The sequence below is a fragment of the Typha latifolia genome, chromosome 11 (genome assembly GCF_019914945.1).
Source record: "Typha latifolia isolate L0001 chromosome 11, TyphaL0001v2, whole genome shotgun sequence".
NCBI lineage: Eukaryota > Viridiplantae > Streptophyta > Magnoliopsida > Poales > Typhaceae > Typha > Typha latifolia.
Genome location: NC_133096.1, coordinates 8805263 through 8827594, shown reverse-complemented (window position 1 = coordinate 8827594; position 22332 = coordinate 8805263). Strand labels below are relative to the sequence as shown.

Genomic DNA, 22332 nt, shown 5'->3' with positions numbered 1-22332 from the left:
TTTATAAAATATTCTTTAATTTAAAAATATTTTATTAAATGTATTGCGCGGAATACCAATAATTTTTAATGATAACTGTGACTATTGAAGTCAAACAATAATTGGAATTAATTATGTGAAAATTTATTTATAGTTTAAGATAGTCGACTTTAGCTAAGATATGATCCACATGTAAAACTGCGGTCTTGTCCACGTTTCTCCTCGTTGTATCAGTATCATGCAATAAATCAAAAAGAGAAGAAGAAAAATTAAAAAAAGAAAAGAAAAGGTCAGGTTAACGGAACGATGACGAGTCACCGTTATAAGATATTTCGCCATCCCTCCTTTACTAAATTCACTTTATTGCCACCTCCTCTTATCTCCCCTCCCGAGATACTCGCGAAAAGCATTATAATATTCTCGTGCCTTGTCTCGACCCGATTACGTGGCGGAGAGTAGGCCAACGTTAGCTTCGCTTTTTCTCCGATATTTATCACCGATAAGATAAAAATTTCCAACTCGCGAATATTAATACCCCAAATCCTCTGGCTTCGGAATGGCCTCGTCGTCTCCCATAAAGAGGAGAGATAAAGAAAAGGAGAGAGAGAGAATTCTAAGCCGCTTAGTTGTTCCCCGTTCGATTTCTTCGCTTTGGAGCGGAATCTGATGGAGTTTGGAACAAGTGAGTTGTGGATTACTTTGATTTCTTTATTGTTGTTGTTTTACCAATATTTGCTTCTTCTTCTTCTTCTTCTTCTTCTTCTTCTTCTTCTTCTTTTTTCCTTCTGATTTGGTTTGGTCGAAGGAATAAATTGGATATATTTGCCTGTTTAGGTTGTTAAGTTTATTTACTATAAAAAAGGCCTCTCTTTGGATTTCTTGCAATGGTTGCCCATTCTTGTGCCTTCGGCTGTGGTGGATCTCGGTCTCGGTTAGTTTCGGTACTGATTAGTTCCTTTCTCTTATCTTGTTTATGATTGGATTATGTTGGAGAATAGAAACAAGGAGCCCTTCGAGTATGGGTAGTAAAAGAGCCATGGAATTGGCAATATACCTATTCATAAAATAGTCATTGACATTATTACTTTTCCATACTTGTGTCTTTTTCAGTAACTCTTAACATCTTTAGTGGACATTATTATGTGGTATCATACTTTGAATCTGCTCACATGTTGCAGACTTACAGAAATTTGAATTATTATTATTATTATTATTATTATTATTATTATTATTATGAGCTTTCTTGGAAATCCAGAAAGGAAGGAATTTACTAGGAGCAGTTGAATAAATCTTTCCTTTTTGTAGATTTATTTTCTCTTTATTCCACAAAGTGAATTGCAGCAAGTTCAGGTTAGATCAGATGCCTTATCACGGCAAAAGCCACTTTTTGTTGAACTTAAATAGCTGATTTCTTGCTTTCTGTCATAAATTGATTGTAAAATATTTAAGCACACTTTACAGTCATCACATTAACACTAGAATTCATCTTTTTCACCACCGCAGAAGCTGTGCAGCCAAAGATAAACCACCGGTGAGTGCAGAAAAGAATCATTTGCGATGTGTATTTTTTAAATCTGATCATGTCAGAGTATGCTGCACATAAATATGGCAGTAGGGAAGATTTACACTTTGTAATGGACAAAAATATTGATGGACAACGATGTGATCAATACCGGTCACTGTGGGTGACACGTTGGACAGGAGGAAGCAGCAATTCAATTTCTCCGAGTTGTAGAAACTGTTGTGTTTCAGATGAAAGCGACCAAAATGAATATGCAAAAGAACAAGTACTTTTGCCAATTAAAAGTTTGGAAACTAGAGTTGCCAGAAGATCAGAAAAATATGCCAATTATGGGAGGCCTTCCTCAAACAATGTCAGGGGGTGTGATTCTACTTTCTTGGATATAAAATATGATGTTCACCAACTAGCTGAAACAGAGGAAGTCGAAAAGGATAAATGTATGTTTCTTAACAACTTTCTCATGCACAAAGATGTCAACATGTCTAGTCCTAAAGTATCAAATACATTATCTGTTCATAAGCTTTCAGACTCTGCTGTAGATTGGGAAGATATAAATGCTGATCGCCTTTTGACTTCAGACAACTCGGACGCAGAGTGGGATCACTTTCCTATGTTTGACATCAATCGGAAAATAGAAGGTATATTAAATCCAAAAAGGAGGTCTGAATTTGGAAATCCTTCTGGAAGATTTTCTGAGCCACCAAAATCACTGAATGAAACCATGTCTTCTTCACATGTAATGGCACTTTCATCAAAAGAGCATCAATTTCGAGCCCAAAGGATGAGACACTATGTTGATAAAAGGATGGAGCCTTGTAGATCTAGTGAAGGACTTCTACCTTGCCAAGATGATCTTGAAGGATTCGATTCTCAGATAAAAGTTCACAGACTTAAAGGCCATGGACAAAATACAAGGTCTTGTTCTTATAGTGAGGACGAAAATATTTCATCAAACTCTCAGTGCCTAGTAGAAGAACACTCTCTAAGAACTAATTTCACTGGCTTGAAACAATATAATAGATGTGGCAATGGCAAGTTTATGTTTTCGGAAGTGAAAAGTGACAGCAAAGTTATTGGAAAGAGTTATAGCATTCCGTGGTCAAGAACAAATGGTGGATCTACCAAGGTACCCAGACTCCCTAGTTCAGGTGAACTTCCACTCCCTCTTTCTTCTCATGGTAGAGAGCTACCAAATGATTCTGGCAAGGAACATGATCTTGAAATTTCTCCAGGCACAAGCAGATTTAATGATGCCAAACAGTTCCATCAACCACTGCATAAAATGCCTTATTGCCATATTCATGACGTACAGACTCAGAGGGTGAATTCTGTGGAAAATGTTAGAGGAGTATCACATAGATTCTCTCATGCAACTGAATATCGTTTGGCAGAAAAAAGTGTGGCCAAGGCAGTGACTCATAAAAAGCAGTTAATAGATTCAAAGAATAATACTAGAGTCAAAAGGCCTGCCTTGTTTGAAATGCTTACTTTACCTGCAGTACAACATGACAGGAAATTTCAAGATTCACGGTCGCCTCAGAAATCAAAGAGTGGTCAAGTTTATGAGGATAGTGGAATTGGCATCGATAGTAATATAGAGGAATCACAAAATGAGTTATCGGGTAAAACTGATACATTATATATTGATATTCTCCAGGCACCGAGCTCCTCTGTAGGTATGATTTAATCACAGCTGTTTAGTCTTTTCTAAGCGTAGTTAATAATAAACTCTGTATAACAAAATGGCGAGATGGATTCCTGGTTATGCTCGCTTGAACACTTGAAAAGCATGTATAGACAGAGCAGTAATGGAATAAATGGTGTGCACTGACACAGCTACAATCGAACGAGTGTTATGTCAGTGTAGATATATTTTCTTAACACAATTATTTATTTATAGCAAGAATTTCTCTTCCCTAATTTTTCTTTCTTTGATCATGCTTTACAGGTGTAGCTTCCTCTGGAGCGAAAAAGGTATAAACATTCCATATTTTCTCTGATGCCTCAGCTTAATAAGCTACAGTTGCAGACTGTATGCTGATTTGACCATGTCTGCAACTTTTTGTCCTTCATGCTTGAATATCAACTGTAACTGTTCCTATGAGTAAAACAATTGAACTTTATACAAGGATTATTTTGGCAAGTAGACCTTTTCATTGCGTATAATAATACTATATATGGTACAAGGGAATTAAGCTTCGTGTACTCTTAACTTAGTCTTTCCTATAGATGAAGACAATTCTCTCGGTCAAACTTTCTCATGTTTCTTGCTCGTCTAGACTATTTCCTTATCCAGGAAATGAGGGAAGTCTTGAGATAGGTCGCTCCATATCTGCCTGTCTAAATTGCAATTAAGAATTAGATCGCTTTACTTGCCAATTGACCTAGATTTTATGGTAAGGCTGTCTATTTTCTTCTTCTTTTTTTTCGTATTATGAACTTGACACCAATTTCTATAGGTTTATGTAGGTTAACAGTCACTTATAAAAATCTCTGTCCTGTTGGTGCCATCTCATCTTTGAGTTGTGCTCTATGAGACCTATATTACTGGGAAAAGGCTAGAATGATTATGTTAATCTGTGGAAAAGCTACAAAAGATATTTTGTTTCATAATATTTACTGCCCTTCAAAATATGAACAACATTTAAGTTTCAGTTTGGATAATTGATACAATATCTTGTCCATTTAATTGCAAAATTTTCATCTTTGGAACTTTTTCTCTTGGAGATGGTCCATATATTTTGCCAACTGAGTAGACCAGCAAACCTGTTTTTAATTATTTCTGGAATAGATAATATAGGATATGTATGAAATAAGATGTGCTTTTATATATGAGAAGGCAAACTTTCACGCAGCAAATTGTCTTAACTATGAATTATGCAGGGTGTCATGTTCCCAAACATGATCTACTGCGAGTCTGCTGCAACATCACCAATTACACAAATGATAAGCAGAGATGATGAAACTGAGTTACTTCATATAAACTTACAGCATGCCAAATCTTCAGATAAAGCAGTCTCTGCAAGTAAGAGAGAACCTAGTATTTCCAGAACACTGAGTCTGGCTGGAGATCATATTTTTAAGAATCAAGAAAATTCAAGCTCAAGTGTACCAACGGAAGCCCCAGAATGCCTAGAGCAAAGCAGTAGATGGCTTAAACGTCTTGGACATAACCTTTCAGATTCTCTTGCCATTGGTGCCAAGAGACTGAAAGTTGGATGTGGTCCATCAACTGGAGAATTATTAGGTAGCGTAATTAATTACAACAGGTCCAACTCCGAATTGATGAAATATATTAAAGAGCAGAAAGGACCCGATAAGAAGACCGAGTTGCCAAATGATTGTGCGGGTTCTTCTGGGGTATCAGTAAAGAGTATGCAGTCTTGGATTGGGAGGTGGTGCCGTTGTGATAATCCTAGAGAAGCTCGAGATCAGGCAAATGTACCAACTACATTGCTTTCTGATCCAGAAAAATCAAATATGGTTCCTGAAAATCTTGAAGGAAGGCATTTTCCAAGCATTGCAGCTATGGCGATGATGGGGAAAGCTATGAATAAGTTCCGGCCATGTGAATTCCAAAGAAGAGGTACTTCTGTGGTCTGGAATACCGAGGCCGTCTGAAGGATACAAGGGCTCTGTTTCATAATATTGAAGACAACTAATTTTCATATTATTGTCCATCAGCAAGAGATGAAACCAGAAACTGACTCTGCTTTGGAGCAGTTACGTTTTTGTCTGATCGTGTAGGGCATTATTTTATACAATGCAACAAAACGTTTTAATAATACATAGGTACGTTATTCGGCCACTATCCTTGGTTTTATCATTTCATTCTTACTCTCATTTATCCGACATTATCATTCTACAAACGGATACGTACTTTTGAAGTCAAATAACCTCTTTTCTGTCCTTTGACCTTGTTACAGGATTCTTTGGTTTTATGCTCAACTTCAGTAACCATGCCAAAGATTTCAAATATGAAGTGAACATTATTCTTCGGTTTTATCCTCGCCAGTTCACGCTTCAAATATGCATCATCAAGGTCTCCCGCAATGGCGTTGATTGGGCTTCCGTCCCGTGATCATTGCTTGCTGCTCTCCCTTGTGGCCCTTTAAGAAAGTGCTCTTTTGCAAATTTATCTGTTCAAATTCTTCCGTACTAACGTTCCTTAAACATATAAGAAAAGTGGAAAGATAAGATTCGATTTAGATTTATTTTATTCAAAATTTTAATTTAAGATATTTTTATCATATTGTAGTACGATCATCTTTAAGATAGGAATAGGATGCAATCTTCAAATGGGACGCAAGCAATAAATCATTACAAATTTAATCCGCTACATTAGCAATGATGATGGCCCAAATATAAAATTTTCACCCTCATGACTATGATCCAAATAAATCCTTCAACGTTTCACTCTCTAACCCTTCTTAACTTGACAAGACCAACATAATAATTATTGAACGGGAGCTTAGATCTACAATTCTCACATCTCTACGCTAGAGTTATGCTTTACTCGTTAATCTCGCATAGCTCAAGCAATTAATTTGTATTAAGTGACTGCCCAATGGATTTGCCGACTTAAAGTAATTGGTGCCATGCCAACTTTAGTTTAGACGTCCGCCGTGATTTGCTCTTCTAATTTGTCAAACTCCGCGTTTGGTGCCACAAAGCTTCGTTGCATACTGCCATCCAAATATCCAATCCACAATAAATCTCCGGGGTTAATTATTATATAATTGTCGCTGCATTTTTTTAAGTCATTATAATTAATGTTTAATAAAATATTTCTAATAAACTATTATTTAACTTTATAACACATATATAAAGTATAAAATATTTATCAATAATTTTTTATCTCATATACAATGACATATATTTAGTTGTACTATTATATTCGGTATAATAATGGATAGCTTTTTAAATTATTTTTAATAATTTATGTAAGGATAAAATAGTAATTTAGATCTAAATTATATTTTAATTATGATTAATTAACTTTAACTAATAGAATGTTATCTTAAAAGAGGCTAATAATTTTAATAATTATTATGAATATAAGGATACAGTGACTATTACAATATTTTAAAAGTTTTTGTGGCAATTAGGTAGGAGTCTCTTCTTTTTCTACTTTCACCTTTGCACCTAACGATCCGACCGCATCTTGGGACTACGGTGGCCTCGGTCGGGGGGGGGGGGGGACCCACATGCCAACCGCCAGGACTGGACAGAAATTGGAACCAGCATGTGGGGCCCGAAAAGTAAGTGTGGGCCAACTCGAGGTTCGGTTGCTTTGCTCAGCGTGCCAAGAAGTCGGCAGATCACCTATGCTCGGTAATGTACTGTTCGACAGACCGTGGCCCACCGATCGCATGCGCGTGGAAGACATTTAAGGTTTTTTATTTTTAAAGTTTATAAGCACCGAGTATTGCACGACTAAATTATTGCACGACTAAATTATTGCACAACTACTCTGAAGTTATTGCACGACTAAATTATTTTTTAAAACTAACATATTGTCAAATTAAGCCACTAAATAATTAAATAATTTCTCCGTAATATTATTTAGGATTGAAGAATTTTAGAGATTAATTAGCTATTCTGCCCGGGTAGAACCAAATCGTCAAGTTATATAGTTGATTAGAACAAGTTGTTAATTTCATAATTGCTTTTTAGACATTATATTTGTGAATTATTATCGCATGCGCGTGGAAAACATTTAAGGGTTTTTTTATATTTTTTAAAGTTTATAAGCACCGAGTATATGCATCACCGAACAACTACTCTGAAGTTATTGCACGACTAAATTATTTTTTTAAAACTAATCGTATTGTCAAGCCGAGCCACTAAATAATTAAATAATTTCTCCGTAATATTATTTAGAATTAAAGGATTTTAAAGATTAATTAGCTATTCTGCTCAATGCTAAGGATTAGGGACAAAAAAAAGAAAAAGGGAGCACCAAATTTAGGTGCAGGTAGAAGTGCCACGTGCCCGGGTAGAACCAAATCGTCAAGTTATATAGTTGATTAGAACAAGTTGTTAATTTCATAATTGCTTTTTAGACATTATATTTGTGAATTATTATCGTGCGTTTTTTTTAAGCATGTAGGACTTAGCATAGCGTGTCTGGATACAATGTTCGAGGGGTTGTACGGCCTCGAACATACTAACGTGGATTAGTTATTAGCCTTTGTTGTTAGTCATTCCATCTCTATCCGCCATGTCCATGTGCCCTCACATGCACTACATGTAGATTATATATCCCTTCTATTTATTTCCTTTCAATAATGATAGAAAGTATTGGGTTGTAATGCACTCAAGATATATTTGTTAGGTTTTATATTTTTCACTAAGGTTTTAATTATTTTTTTTTATAAAACGTAGATTTAGAAAGTAGTTTATGCATACAAACATTCCAAACTTCGCTACACCAAAGGGCACTGCTGATAAAAGTTATCAAAGCTATGGCTTACAAGTCCACCTTTGCAAATAAGTAGGGAGTGGGTTAAATTTTCTTTTTGCACTATTGGGAGGTAAACTCCATCACCTTTATTAATGCAATAAAGTTGGGTAGATAGCTCGATTTGTGTCAGAATCAAGACACAGATCGCATAGAAGCAAGCAACGAGGAACAAATAAATTGCTACTTTTGCTTTATTTGGATCGTCCTGACTTCTTTGACGCTGGAGAAGTGGGAAGATCCCGTGACCAGCTTAATTACTTAATTTCTTTGGCTCTATCAATCATAACATTTCATCTCTCAAAAAGTTGCAATCCCTCTCTCATGTTCTAGTCACTTTGGGTCACTCAATCAACCAAACCTGGTTAAATTTTGGGTTAAATGTTAGAGAATTACTTTAACTTTATTTTGTATAACTACGTCTCTTTGGGTAAATACTATACATGCTTTTTTTCTTTTCTTCTTAACTTAAAGTTATTTAAACCCTTTTATCATTCACCTTGATGTGTAGGGAAATGTAGTGATACAAAATAAAGTTCAAGAGATTAAAGTGATCTTAATCCAAATTACGAGGCAAAATATCCTAAAATTCTTTTCATCTAAAATATTATTATGCTTCTCAAAAAGAGTAGAAATGTATAATAACTTCAAAGAATAGGAGAGCGAATAACTTTCATCTTTTCGTTATTCTTTAAATATACGTAACGCTGTATTTTTTTTAAGGGAAATAATTTTTTTTTATGATATCTCGATTATACTGATTTTAAAATTAAAAATTAAAAAATATATATATTACGTACAACATAAGCCTGGTAACCATTTGAAACCTGCTCCAAGTGACTGTTGCTTTGCCACAGAAGAGCACCACCAAACTGCGACAACGCCGGTAGAAATGGTGTTATTTATGATGCACTGTAATCATAAAGCCACTGTTTAATTATTTTCATGGAGGTTTACTGCTGGGTCACATGCAGTACATCAGGTGTAAGTGTAGTTAAAGCCGACGAACACTCTTAAAAGGCAAGGCTCATCTCAGGTTCTTATATGCAGCTATTTATACCTCCAAATTTCTCCTGATCTTTGCATTCCTTCCCACATCTCCATCTTTCTTAGAGTGAGAAGAGGAGGAGAGGAGAGAGGGATGCGGAGGATGAGGCTTCTAGCATCTCTTTTTCTCCTGTTCCTTAGCCTCAGCCTCAATGGAGTGGATGCAAGAGGTGGGTTTATCAAGACGAGAGGGCTACACTTTGTGCTAAATGGCAAGCCATTTTATGCCGATGGATTCAATGCGTACTGGCTTATGACCCTGGCCTCAGACCCATCTCAGAGAGGCAAGGTCTCTTTTGCCCTGAGGCAGGCCTCACTTCACAGCCTCTCTGTGGCCAGGACTTGGGCTTTCAGTGATGGGGGCAGCACACCATTGCAGTACTCCCCAGGCTCCTACAATGAACAGATGTTCAAGGTATCAGACACCCATTTCTTGATTTTTTTTTTTTTAATTTCTTTTTGTGGGTACTTTTAAGATTTATTTGTCTGTTCTTCGTTGTTTTAGGGGTTGGATTTTGTTGTATCTGAGGCCAGGAAGTATAGAATCAGGCTCATATTGAGCTTGGTGAACGAATATGATAGCTTTGGAGGGAAGAAGCAGTATGTGCAATGGGCTAGGGATCAAGGGCAGTCCATTGGATCTGATGATGAGTTCTTCACAAACCCTGTTGTTAAAGGCTACTACAAGAACCATGTCAAGGTATAAAGAAGAATAAGTGACCTAAATCCCAAACTTTAACTGCAATTTCTGTTTTAGATGTATGTCGATCCTCTGATGTGCCTTATTCTTATATAAATTTGTTCACAGCTGAATCTATTTTGATTTTTGACATGTAGATGGAAGATCTACTTCATTGGTTTTTTTTTTAATGACCAACTGATTAATTAACAGTTATTTTTTGAAAGATTTGTAGCCTTGCCGTAAATTGCGGTATTAAAGAAATGACTCCATAATGGGGGTTGTGTACAACGATGTAGATAATAGATCAACAGGGGGAACTGTCTAATGATTCCCTTTATATTGTTATAGTACAAGTAGTTGGATATGTTTTGTCTGGATGTGGACTTTGTTGATGGAGAGGTTGGACTTCTGCAATGGAACTATTTGAACTATTTTTTTCCACACTAATCCACAAATGCCATGATCTTATAACTTATTAGTTCCCACGTTTGTATACATGTGGTTGTAGGTAATAAATTAGGATCCTCCCATCTTAATTATATGTTTTATTGATTGCTTTTCAAGGGCTAAAGCTATATAAGTTAGTTCCGTTGCTAATAATCAGCCTCTGTCTTCTTTATGATTTTCGGATTCCTTTTCTTTAATCTAAGTTTTTTACATTTTGCCAAAATGTAATTATCACTTTGTGAGCTCAAAATGCTTCATTCTTTTTGTGAAGACTGTGCTTACAAGAATCAACACCATTACTGGAGTTGCCTATAAGGATGACCCGGCAGTCCTTGCATGGGAGCTTATGAATGAGCCCAGATGCCAATCGGATTTGTCAGGAAGGAGCATCCAGGTTAGAAAACTACAATTCTTTTCGTTAATTTCCATTAACTTCTTAACTTTATCTTCTAGACCTTCATTTATAGTCTATAACACTCCATAACATAGTATCTTTTTATCATTTGACATTACTCTTAAGAGAATCAAAGTCAGATAGACACTTGGATGGCCAAAACCAGAGGAAGTTCTTGCTAGATTTTCTTTTCCTAATCTATGTGATGCATGGTGCCGACCTTTAAAACGTTCTTCTTCTATTCCTTTCCCTTTTCTAGGCATGGATCACAGAGATGGCATCATATGTGAAATCTATAGACAGCAATCACTTACTGGAGGCAGGTTTAGAGGGATTTTATGGGCTATACTCGCCTCAGAACAAAGTCAATCCAGGAATCCAAATAGGAACTGACTTCATAGCAAACAACCAGATTCCCGGCATCGATTTTGCTACTATACATTCTTACCCTGACCAATGGTAAGATCATCGTCCCTTATGTTCATTTAGTATGACCAATTCATATCTCTGAGTTGTATTCCATGGAGCAGGTTGTCCAACTCCGATGATCAGACCCAGCTTGCCTTCTTGGCAAACTGGCTCAATGCACACTTCCGAGATTCACAAAGAATCCTCAGAAAGCCTCTGCTCATAACCGAGTTCGGAAAATCCTGGAAAGATCCTGGCTTCAGTAACGGCAAGAGGGATGCATTGTTCAATGCTGTGTACTCTAAGATATACCAGTCCGCTAGAAATGGCGGTGCAAGCGCTGGCGGTCTTTTCTGGCAGCTCCTCGTGCAAGGAATGGACTCCTATAGGGATGGATATGAAATCATCTTAGGCGAGACGCCTTCGACGACTGCTGTGATCACCTTTCAGTGTAAGAGGCTGCATTACCTTAGCAAGTTGTACGCAAGAACTCGGGACGTCGAGAAGTTGAAAAAGGCACAAGCCATGAGGATGAAGAAATCAAACAAGGGTGACGAATTAAAGAACTAAACCTATATGGTAGTTTACAAAACAGGCCAATTCAAAATACATCTATAAGTGTTTACTAGTTTCAAATAAATTTTAAAGTTTGGTGTCTCTTTGAGATGATTTTCCTTCATCCAGGAGAGAACTTATATCACACTTTGTTGTCAAAAGGATATATCCATGTCCAATGTGCTTGTAAAGAAATATTTCTTGATGAAATGAAGCACGCTCTTTTAGAAATAAAAAGAAACGGAATTTATAAGCATCCATGACCATCGCGAATGTTACCTTTCTGGAATTTTGTTCCTATTTGGGTGTACCAGAATTAATAGCTCAAGAAAATAGAGATCTGCTTCATTATGTAGAAGGGGCAGAGATAAGACCATTATGGCGTTCATATATTAAACAGATATAGTCTATACGACAATTTCCACAATAGTTCCAAGCTAAACATATTTACAGGACGGAATAACTTATTTGATACCTACAAAGCTCACAACTTGCAATGCAAAGGGAAGTCCTAGTTTACATACATGGATATTGCTGCCTAGTGCAGCTTATGACTTGGATATATCAACGAAATATGACTAAGCTTCAGTACTCCATCTTTACAGCACGAGGATAGCACTCTGGCCGCCTTCCTTTTAGAGCTCATTCTTGCCTCAAAGTTGTGAAAACCATGTCTGGCTTTCCAAGTTCATTTCCAGTTGAATAATAGCAATCAAGAGGCATAATGTCCTATATGACGGTTCCATCTTTAATGGTTGTGTTCTTCAGTAATATCGTTATCCCCGAACGTATGTAAAATCCTTCACTTGGACGATCAGCTTCTTGAACACCCTATTACAAGAATGAGCATGAGTATAGATAAACATACCATTGGATAGGTATAGATCAACAGCAAGTAGCTTACATCTTTGTTTGTGATGACCACATTCTTGCCTATCCTAGCATTCATGTCAATGATGCAGTTCCTAGGAACATCAAGAAAATTCTTCAGAAATCTTCCAATACTATGATGTAAATAATTAAGGAAAATTGGATTGCATCTCACCTTATCTTTGTATTCTGTCCAACACCAATGGGCACCTTGCCCTCCGCTAGAAGGAAAGCAATTTCTGCTTCAGTTTCGTAATAATCTGCACCCATCATCATGGTATCCTGCAATGTTTAGAAACCAGAGAACATTACAGTCTTATTATTATTAAAACCATTACTATTCTTATTATTAATCACTATTATTGTTGCTATCATTTCATTAGTTGTGTTTCTGCTGCAAAAGTATGTCCGTGAAATTCCCAAAGGAAACAAGCCATGCTGTCCCACAGATTTCAGCTGATTCAGCATCATTTTAATTGACGAAGGATGATAACCTCACAGTGGAGTTTAAATTTAGATATGCACCTCGAGCTCAGCACCATAATCTAAACGCGATCGTACTCCGACTATAGAATGTCTAACACCACATTCACGCAGGAAGCATCCATGAGAAATAATTGCATCCAAAATCTGCACATATAAATCTAATTATGAGATGATCATACTAGAAAGAGGAAGAAAATGTCGTGTAGAAAACATACTCGACACTGCTCTATTTTGGTTGGTGGTAGAAATCGAGGTGATGTGAAGAACGGCCTTTTTGGGTCGTAGAACTGGAATTTTGGATGCTGTAAAAGTACAAAGATTCGAAGATATAAGTAACAAAAATGTCTCACATGCACTTTTTTAACAACTGAAATTTACATGGCTCGTGACGTTCTAAATGCAAAAAGAGATATATTAGGCAGGCATATTGTCATCTTAATAAGTGTAACCTGATCTGTGAGTGACAAGTTAGCATCAAAAAATGATCTGATTGTTCCGATATCCTCCCAGTAATCATTGAACAAATATGCCTGCAAGAATATAAAGATCCAATAAATAATCATCTATCACTGCATTTGGTAGAAGATAAATCCATTTCTCACTTGGATATTTCTTTTAATATCACACATTATAGGATGAAAATAATGACCATCTTCTATGCTAAGAATTGAGCAGTGGATAGATAAACTAATATATGATATATCACAAAAATGCTTGCTTACCTGGACATTATGCTCCTTTACTGCAGAAGGAAGGATCTCCGATCCAAAGTCATTTGATTTTGGATATTTCCACCTAAAAGAAACTATTAAAAATACAGATCCAGATAGAAACTTCACTCATGAATATTTGTCTTTACCTTAGAAGCTTTAAGAGAACATCTCTTTTGAAGACATAAACTCCCATTGATGCAATGTAGGGATATTTGAGAGCATCTTGACGAGATAATCTGAGAAAAGTAGTATCCACTTTCTGCAGTAAACAGAACAGTTCTCTTTAGGGTATTTATGTGGTATAATGGTAATTAGTCTCCAATGAAAAGTAGATAGAGAGATATTTCTAACCATAGCCTCCAAGTCAGCACCCTTGGGCTTCTCAGAGAAATGGAAAATACGGCCAGACTTGTCAATCTTCATTAATCCATAATCAGATGCACGGCTTTCAAACAATAAAGAGCTAACTTAGTGGAAGATTATTAAACAAACAAAATTTATTGTTCACGATAAACCAGAAAACTGAGTGCTTTTAATAATGCCAAGAGACAGATAAAATCCTAAAGTAGGTAGAAAGGGATTCAACAACATTTTTTGGTTAAAACATGGCGAGTTTTCAGGTTTAGCACAAAAGCAGCAGAGAAAAGTCAAAAGTTCCTAGTTGTCAAGACTCAACTAGATAGTTACATAAGTAAGAAAGCAAGTGCCACAAATGAACAAATTAGGAAACTCAAACTTAGTAAATCTTAAAAGACAATTGAATCCCCTAATTAGACAACTCTCATGATAATTGATATTGTGACCTTTGGGGCGACACATGTATATTCAATGACTATCAGTTCTGCAACGTAGAATCTATAATCATTAGCCTATATTTACAGGGTTATTCTTTATACAGTAATTAGAATATTCAATATTATGAATAATAAGCATTCATCCGTGAACCATGGAGATGATCATGGTGTCAGGAGATCCGTCAGAAATAAATATGCTAAAAAATGACACCATCAGAGATCAACTGGTTGAATGTATAAGTAATAAGCTAAAGAAACCATACCTATCGCCCACAGGCACGCATGAGACCGTAATATCAGCATTTTCATCAATGTGCTTCTGTTCATTCATTGAATCACTTCAGTATGTTGCAATTTATTTCATTCAAATATTTATGGGCAAATCTGAATTTAATTATGACATGCCTGAATAAAGTCCATGTAGTCCATATGATATAGATGGTCACCAGATAAAATCAAAATGTGCTCGATGTTCTTATTCTTGTTATCCTGTATATGTAAACATCTCTCATTTGTTATAAAAACAAGGAATGAGTAACAAGAAAACTATCTGCTTCTGCAGATATTTATGTTAGTAGAGCAGGAAATGAAGTTGTGCACCTCAAAGACCCAAGTGAATTGCCTCACAGCATCTGCTGTACCCTGGAACCAGTTCATTCCAGCTTCTCCAGGTGTTTGGGTAGCTGCCAAAACCTGTTTATTTTGTGTAAAATGAATATTAGTGTCAATAGGGATAAGCAATTCATCTCTCTTACCAACTGCACAATTGGTTCCATTTTCATATATGCTATACAGAATATGTTTTAAATCAGAATCACAAATGAGGGACAATGTTGTTATTCTTGATTTTTTGCAAAACCTTCCACTCCACACAAAAAAAAAAATTCAACCTAGTATTATCCAAAAGTTCAGAAGTATTACCTCAACAAATCCATCTCCAAAATTGACGCCATTCCCATTATATGTACGAGAAATGTGGCGATTCAGAGAAACTGAGTTGAATTGAGTCATGATAAAGATCTTGTTTATGCCACTGTTTATGCAATTGCTCAAGGGAATATCAATAAGCCTGTAGCATCCTCCAATAGGAACCTACATAATTCACAACTCACTGATTGAAGATTTAAGAGTATAACCAATAGAAGATGAACAACTTTCGTCATTTATAAGGCAACTATGTTGATTTGCCATCTTACTAGTTAAAATAAAGATATCACATTTTTAAGAGCTAAATAACAATTCAACACCTTAACGACTGAAGAAGTAGGTGCACGAGGACTAGGAAAAGAGTATGTCTTTCTAATACATCAGCAGAAGCAAACAAATGGGCATCATTATAGACTATTAAACAGAAAAGGCAGGAGTGAGGTGGGATAACAAAAGGCCATGTTTGCAGCAGGGAAACTCTTGTGACTTGCATAGCACATTCACAGAGAGTCATAAAAGATTCCTCGTAACGGCAATAAAGATTCCTTGTAACGGCTCAACAAAAGATTCCTAGTAACGGTGCAATAAAAGGTTTCTTGTAACGGAGCAGGTAGTACTTTTGAAACCAACAACCAGCAATCCAACATGCCCACTAATAAAGGGAAAATCTTGGAATAAGCCAGTCTGTGCAACTCAGGGACCAGAGAAGATCACAGCAGTCCACTGAAGTCCTTTAAACAACTTATGTTTAAACTCCGAATTTATAAGAACACTAAGCAGACGCTAATTTTGCTTTTGCAAGCTAAGCAAACAAGATCCACCTAGTAGAACATTAAGCTCTTCAACCAAAAATGACCAGAAGCACCTGAAAGAATTTCTTTTTCCTAATTGAGATTGAGTATAAAGTTATATATACCAATAGAGGAGAAATAAAGCTTACATAAAACTAGAATTAGAAATCTACAATCCCAGGCATATGAAACAAGATCAGAAGCTAGATCACGGTTTTCTTACAGCGGGTGTAGCTCTTGTACTAGTAAGAGGGAAAAGCTGTTTCCCTGCTCCTCCACCCAAAATGATAGAAGCAACATTCTTGGGGTCTGCTCTTTGATTACCAAACACCGGTGCTCGAAATACCTGAAAAGGTGAAGCAGAGCCATTTAGCCCTTCCATAACCACAGCCACAGTATTAAGAATCAAGTAGAAGAGTGACCACAAATTAACTAACAACCAGAAACATACAATTCATATGGCAAAACAAAAGATCAAACAAAATCTATGCACAATAATAGAAGAATAAAACACACTAATCAACCAATGCTGCAACAAAAAGGAAAGGCAATCCAAGTGATCCATCTTACTTACCATGGTCTCCTGGTCGACATCGGAAGTGAGTATATTGGATATAACTCTAGCCTTACCACCACCAACCCAACTCTTATCCCTCAAACTCTTCCCCATCTTAGTCCTGCAACCAAGTGCTAATCCTTCCCCCAAATCCCACTCTCCCCACTCCCAAGGCCCCCTCGTCTCACCTGGCTCACAAGTGCATTAGCCTTCAAAGGCACACCGCTGAGCTCCATCACAGATCAATGAGATATTTCAACCAGAGATCAAGAATCAACAGAGGGAGAATCAACTCGAGAATGGGAAAGGAGGGTTGAGGTGGGAGAAAATGTGAGAGAAATGGCTTCGAGGGGAGGTGGGAGGTGGGAGGTGGGAGGAGGGGCTTATAGGAGTTTGTGAGAGAGGAGGAAAAGTTGTGAGTGGCGAGCGCGCTGACAAGCCGCGGTTGGCGTTATGGCATGTGAGGAGTCACGTTTTCTTCTTGGTATCCTCTCTCTTCTCTCTCCCCCTCTCCCCCCTCCCCCCCTTCCGTTTTAAAACTTTGCTTATGGGGTTTGTTTTTGCTTTTTAGCCCCTGTGTTTATTAACTTTATTATTATTTTTTTCTTTTCTTTTCTTTTAACTCCCTCACTTTTAGACGCAGAGATCCCAAAATTTCCACCGTCTTCTGTATAGTTCTCGGGAAGGCGGTCCCATGAATCGAGGGAAAGGCCATTTTAGTAATTCCTCGATTTATTCTAACTTTTAGTAAAAAGGGTACAGTCGCGGGCAATTTAATTTGGTTGAATGATCTCACGGGCGTTACGGGATTCTGCTTTCCCCTGCGCCGGTACAACGTAAAAGAAAGTGTCCATCTTACGTGTTGGAGCTTAATTAGACGGATCTTAGCACTACTGGCATCCAGCGATGGCTTTGGGCCGTGGGAATTTGATACGCATGAACATCAATCAGACGGCTGGGAAGAAGGACTCGGGGACCGCCACCAAAACAGTAGCGACACCTGCGAGAGGGCAGGTGTACGGCGGAGATCTCGTCCACAATTCTCATTTTAAAGTAGGGCCCGCCTGTGGGCCCGTTGGCGAGGCAGCAGAGATCCTTGTTGCTGTCCTGACTCGTGTCTCCGGAGGCGGGTGGGCCCCATCTCGGAGCAACCGCAGTCGTACACGTGGCAAAATGTGGACCGCTGGCACGCGTTTAGGTCTCATTCCGGAGTCCCTGGCCAGAGCTGGCCCCCACCCTGCTTGACCTGGTCCCCATCTGCCACCTACTCTCGTGGGGGGGGGGGTGGGGGAATGCATGCATGTCATAGACCATCCCATGGCCTTTGCCTTTGCTGTACAGTTTTGTTGGTTTGCAACTAAAAATATCGCTCACAACAGCGGCCCAATTAGCGTACGACCGCAATGGTTATAGACTTAAATATCGTCGTAGATATTGAGGTTAATATTTTTATAATTTTGAAGTAAATTGCTCCAGTGACCTGCGGTAACTAACTATAATTAACCGTCCACATTTATAAACTGGTTCGCAGTAAACATACGTAATGAAGGTTGTCCAACCTGTAAAGTAAAAGAAACAACTTAATTAGAATTTATTACGAAGCATTTCTTGATGGGAAAAAGGAAGAAAAAATAAAAAGAATCTAAGGAACAGTCCAAACGCATTAAGACAATATAAGATAATATTATTTTTTCTAAGTGCTTGCTAATTAAATGACGGTGTTCCTGAGGCCATCCATCAAATTGAGTCTGTATCTCACGTGGGTTGCTCGAAGAGAAACGAATGCTTCCAATCATGTAGGTGGGCTTTGGCTTTTAACTCCTTGCGGACTACATTAATTGCTGTCAATCTACAATGGTTTCTTTTATCCTCTAGTGTTTAGAAAATTCTTAGTGGTTTTGGCTGCATCGTGTTAGACTTAGACAAAGGCGAAGGAAGTGAATCCACTATGAGATACGAATTGAGAGACCAATGTGCTAGATCTCAAGGGCTTTTAGAAGTGGAACATATTTTTAGCGTCCCTATCATATGTATACAATATATATTAATGATCTAAGAAGACTTTGAGGACTGAGAAGCTTATCTTGATCGACGAACTGATCTATCTAATATATTTTGCTATTTCTTAGATGGTGATTTGAGTCGGCATCTAATAAGACATTTTAGGTGTTTTAGGGTAATAAAAGTAAAACACAAGGATCTGAATCCTAGCAATCGAGTCCTAACTCTCTTCGGTCTGAGACTTTTATTCGAACTCTGCCGGCCCGGCCCGGCCCGGCCAGGCCTAGCCTGGCCCGTTAAGCAAGTAAGAGAAATTTATTATTCATTTCGCCTTATTTTATTTGTTTATTACACTTGATACTCTCTCTTTCACAGTAGGATGTAAACTAATCATTGGGTCTTTTAGGTCACAGACAAACCTCAAAAGTTATGATGAAGGGGGGAGACAGTTGCAGTTTACAAATATAACTGTTGATTAATTGTATTACTTTGTTTAATCCTTAAAAAAAAATTGGTAACATTTTTATTCTTACAAATTTGTAAGAGAGTTTTTCACATAAAAACTTCTCTAGTGTTCGTTTTAGTTTTTTTTATTGTTTACCGTTCGCATATTACTACTATTGACTAGAAAAACTAAATTTTAGTTCGATTTCAAAATTTCAATATCTGTTATAATTATCACGAGACGAAAAGAAAGCATGTAAAAGATTCACAGGCAGCACGACGGAATTCCGGCAAAATTAATAGATTTTCTCCTTCAAACACTTCGGCGCCATCCGAAAATACTAAGATATATATATATATATATGAGATAAGATCCAAGCAATCACCGACGATGAAACGTTGACTAATGCTTGCCGTACATGAGATAGCCATTAACATTGCGACCCACGACCAAACACGTTGTGGGCCCCCGGTCGGCTGTTAATTAATCACGTGCATGGATATTAACTCTTCCCATGACGTACACATGGATCACAACAGGAATAAGAAAGAAAGGAATGCAACTTTCTTATCTAACAATCTTAAACATATTAAATTAATTATAACCAAATAAAATTAAAAACATAAAGAATGGCCACTATAACTCTCTCTTATTATTCTCTCATCTTATTATCATTGTAATTATTAGCCCTACCACCTCCGCCGCCGCCAATGTAAGAATTTATTGCAGCGGTCAGCATCGCGGTGAAGTTAGGGTCCGCCGTGATGGCTGCTGCCGTCGTTGTGCTCACAGTTTGATTTCCCAGCCGCACTGGGTGAACCGCCAGAGGCTTCACGTCGGCGGAGGTCTGCGTGAGGTCCAACATCACCGTCGGGAAAGGCGCGGACGCCGATATGGTGGCCACGCCGGCCGAGGAGTGTAACATAGCTCCCGAGAAGAAGCTAGGGTTCATCAACCCGTCTGAGCTCGATGTGGATCCCGACAAGAGCGTGGACGCCGCGGAGGAGGTGATCGAAGCCATCGCCACGGCGGCCGGAGGAAGGGGGTGGTTGTGATTCCCTTCGTAGGTGGTTATTAGCACTGACTTCTCCTCTGCACATCTTTGTACCTAATAGCACAACTAGGCTAATTAAGTTACGTACGACATAAGATTATTAGAAGAGAAGTGGATGTAATAAATTACTTGCTTGCGAACTGGGCATCCTGATGCCATGGTGCATCTGTAATAGGAACGAGGACAGGGATTTCCCTTCGCCATCTTTTGCCCATACTTCCTCCATTGGCATCCATCACTAATCTAATATAGCTTAAATATAAACTTAGTTTGTAATTCAGGGACCCTTTTTTCCCTGCTAAAAAAGAAGGATGGATAGATAGATAGATAGATAGATACCATTGGGGATTCTGATCGAGCTCGGACTGACACACGAGCCTTTCTCATTGTAGATTCCTGGTGTTGGTCTGCACTTGGAGTAGGAGAGAGTGTTGGTGCTTTGTTTGGGCTCTCGTCTTCTCTGACACCGGATTTCTCTTGATCAAATTGGACTATGGGTGATGAGGATTGATCACCACTTCCTCCTTCAGCAATCGAATTGGAAATCTCATGAACAATTGGAGATGGCATAATTGCTTCTTCGTGGTCTCTTTTTCCTGTATCAATCTTTTCACTAGTGACCTGATGAAAGATTCACAAAGTTGATCACTTAACTAATTCGTACGAAAGAATTAAACTATGGGGTTGTTTATGTTACTACTAGGTGATGTACATGTGAGCTACCTTATGGCTACCATTGCCATGGCTCCTTTGTTGGATTAGTGTGGCAAGATGCATCTGAAGGCTGTTATAGTTGTTTGTTGCATGGCTTAGCATGGTCTTAAGCTTCTGGTTCTCTTCGTTGATGCGTCTCATCTCGGCTTTAATCGTTACCAACTGATAAAAGTGGTATATTCAGCACCATCAGAATCAAAATTATCCACCGAAAAAAAAAATTTGCTGGACATAGTTACTTACATTAGTCTTGGATCCGTTATCCTCCTTATTCAACGACAAACCGATCTATTCAAGCCCAACAAAATTTGTCACATATAAATCTAAACAAAATATAATCATATATAGAAGTTTAAACATCGGTACGAATTCACTAACGTTAATTTTGAGGTCTTCTTTTTTGATATCGACCTCCGGCACGTCGGCGTCGGACGCCTTTCTCGCCAATTCTTTCTTCTCTCTTGAGAAGAAATCTACTTCGCGGAGAGTATTTGAGAAGTCCATGGCAAGCGAGCATCCAGACTCAGTCTCCGAGGAGAGGAGAAGAGAAGAGAAGAGATGAGAAGAGAAGAGAAGAGAAGAGAAGAGAAGAGAAAGAAGATATTTGCTTGTGATGAGTCTGAACAAGTCTTCCACCGGTGCAGTAAGAGAGAACATTAAGAATGGGTTTTTTTGCACATCGATCTCCGCCTACAGTTTTGGAAACTACAGAAGTATTTCAAAACTGAGAGGTCCATTTTGCAATAAGACAAAACTGTAGGAGGTTATTTGAAAACGACGGTAAGGAGTGACGTTGGATGAGCAATAAGTGGATACGTGGCGACATTAGGGAGGTGGAGGACCGGAAAAGGCACCCGGTTGAGTAGGGAAGTCATTCCCGCAGGTGATCTGACCGCTTCCGTTAGTCCACTGCTTTCCGAATGGCGCGGCGCGTCACACGTAGAAAGAGAAGCGGTCAATTCCTTGCAGGTGACCAGACCGCCGCGCTACCGAGTACCGGATCCCGAATCCAAACTGCTTTGTATTGCTGCTACGACGCACGACCTTTCCCAATAGATGCCACGTCATTCAGGAGACTTTAACTAATCCCACGTGTATGCTCGTGTATTGCTTTGACTCCGAGATGTCAAGCCGGCCAACGAGAACAAGGCTCGGTTTCATCTATTCACACGCTATAATTAAAGTCGGAAAAGGTGATAAATAATAAATTTTACACCCGGGAGAAAAAGAGAAGAGAAGAGAAGAGAAGATTATGGGGGGAGAATTTTTCTTTTTCCTTTTTTGGATAGACATTTTAGGATGAAATAAAAGATAGGGAGAGAAAATAAGAGGAAAACAGTAGTCTCTAAATGGTTTTTCTTTTATCTCTGCTTAAGTAAAGAGAAAGGAAGTAAATTTCTCTCTCTCTCTCTCTCTTTTATTTTTATCTGGTATATCGAAACAAGAGAAAATATTTATATTCTTTTCTCTCCATCCAATGGAAG

General features: G+C 38.0%; 4 protein-coding genes across 7 annotated transcripts; 2 read left to right on the top strand and 2 right to left on the bottom strand.

Moving 5' to 3' along the window:
* The first annotated feature begins 515 nt into the window (after positions 1-515).
* On the top strand, positions 516-5751 carry LOC140797852 (uncharacterized). Of its 4 annotated transcripts, none has more exons than XM_073151535.1 (6): positions 516-661; positions 1483-2649; positions 2734-3177; positions 3450-3475; positions 4385-5293; positions 5428-5751. In XM_073151535.1, exons 2-5 carry the CDS (start codon positions 1560-1562, stop codon positions 5120-5122), a joined length of 2298 nt encoding a protein of 765 aa, XP_073007636.1. In that variant the 5' UTR covers positions 516-661; positions 1483-1559; the 3' UTR covers positions 5123-5293; positions 5428-5751. The 4 variants fall into 4 exon arrangements, with proteins under 4 accessions (XP_073007636.1, XP_073007633.1, XP_073007635.1 ...); XM_073151534.1 differs by adding an exon at positions 814-910 and having other exon boundaries at positions 527-661; positions 1483-3177; XM_073151533.1 differs by adding an exon at positions 814-920 and having other exon boundaries at positions 527-661; positions 1483-3177.
* Positions 5752-8782: 3031 nt separating this feature from the next.
* Positions 8783-11738, top strand: LOC140798172 (mannan endo-1,4-beta-mannosidase 1). Its single transcript, XM_073151936.1, has 6 exons — positions 8783-8984; positions 9078-9426; positions 9517-9711; positions 10412-10534; positions 10794-10993; positions 11065-11738. Exons 2-6 carry the CDS (start codon positions 9106-9108, stop codon positions 11510-11512), a joined length of 1287 nt encoding a protein of 428 aa, XP_073008037.1. The 5' UTR covers positions 8783-8984; positions 9078-9105; the 3' UTR covers positions 11513-11738.
* Positions 11739-11860: 122 nt separating this feature from the next.
* On the bottom strand, positions 11861-17240 carry LOC140798171 (glucose-1-phosphate adenylyltransferase large subunit 1-like). Its single transcript, XM_073151935.1, has 15 exons — positions 16653-17240; positions 16302-16424; positions 15282-15452; positions 14961-15053; positions 14766-14849; positions 14624-14679; positions 13918-14011; positions 13713-13825; positions 13576-13648; positions 13303-13383; positions 13069-13155; positions 12893-12997; positions 12543-12649; positions 12402-12462; positions 11861-12328 (listed from the first exon to the last, which is right to left on the bottom strand). The coding sequence occupies exons 1-15, from the start codon at positions 16746-16748 to the stop codon at positions 12227-12229; spliced, it is 1446 nt and encodes a 481-aa protein (XP_073008036.1). The 5' UTR covers positions 16749-17240; the 3' UTR covers positions 11861-12226.
* A 2403-nt stretch (positions 17241-19643) lies between these two features.
* Positions 19644-21534, bottom strand: LOC140797901 (WRKY transcription factor 6-like). Its single transcript, XM_073151592.1, has 6 exons — positions 21227-21534; positions 21092-21136; positions 20858-21010; positions 20474-20755; positions 20264-20377; positions 19644-20188 (listed from the first exon to the last, which is right to left on the bottom strand). The coding sequence occupies exons 1-6, from the start codon at positions 21503-21505 to the stop codon at positions 19733-19735; spliced, it is 1329 nt and encodes a 442-aa protein (XP_073007693.1). The 5' UTR covers positions 21506-21534; the 3' UTR covers positions 19644-19732.
* Between the last annotated feature and the right edge of the window lie 798 nt (positions 21535-22332).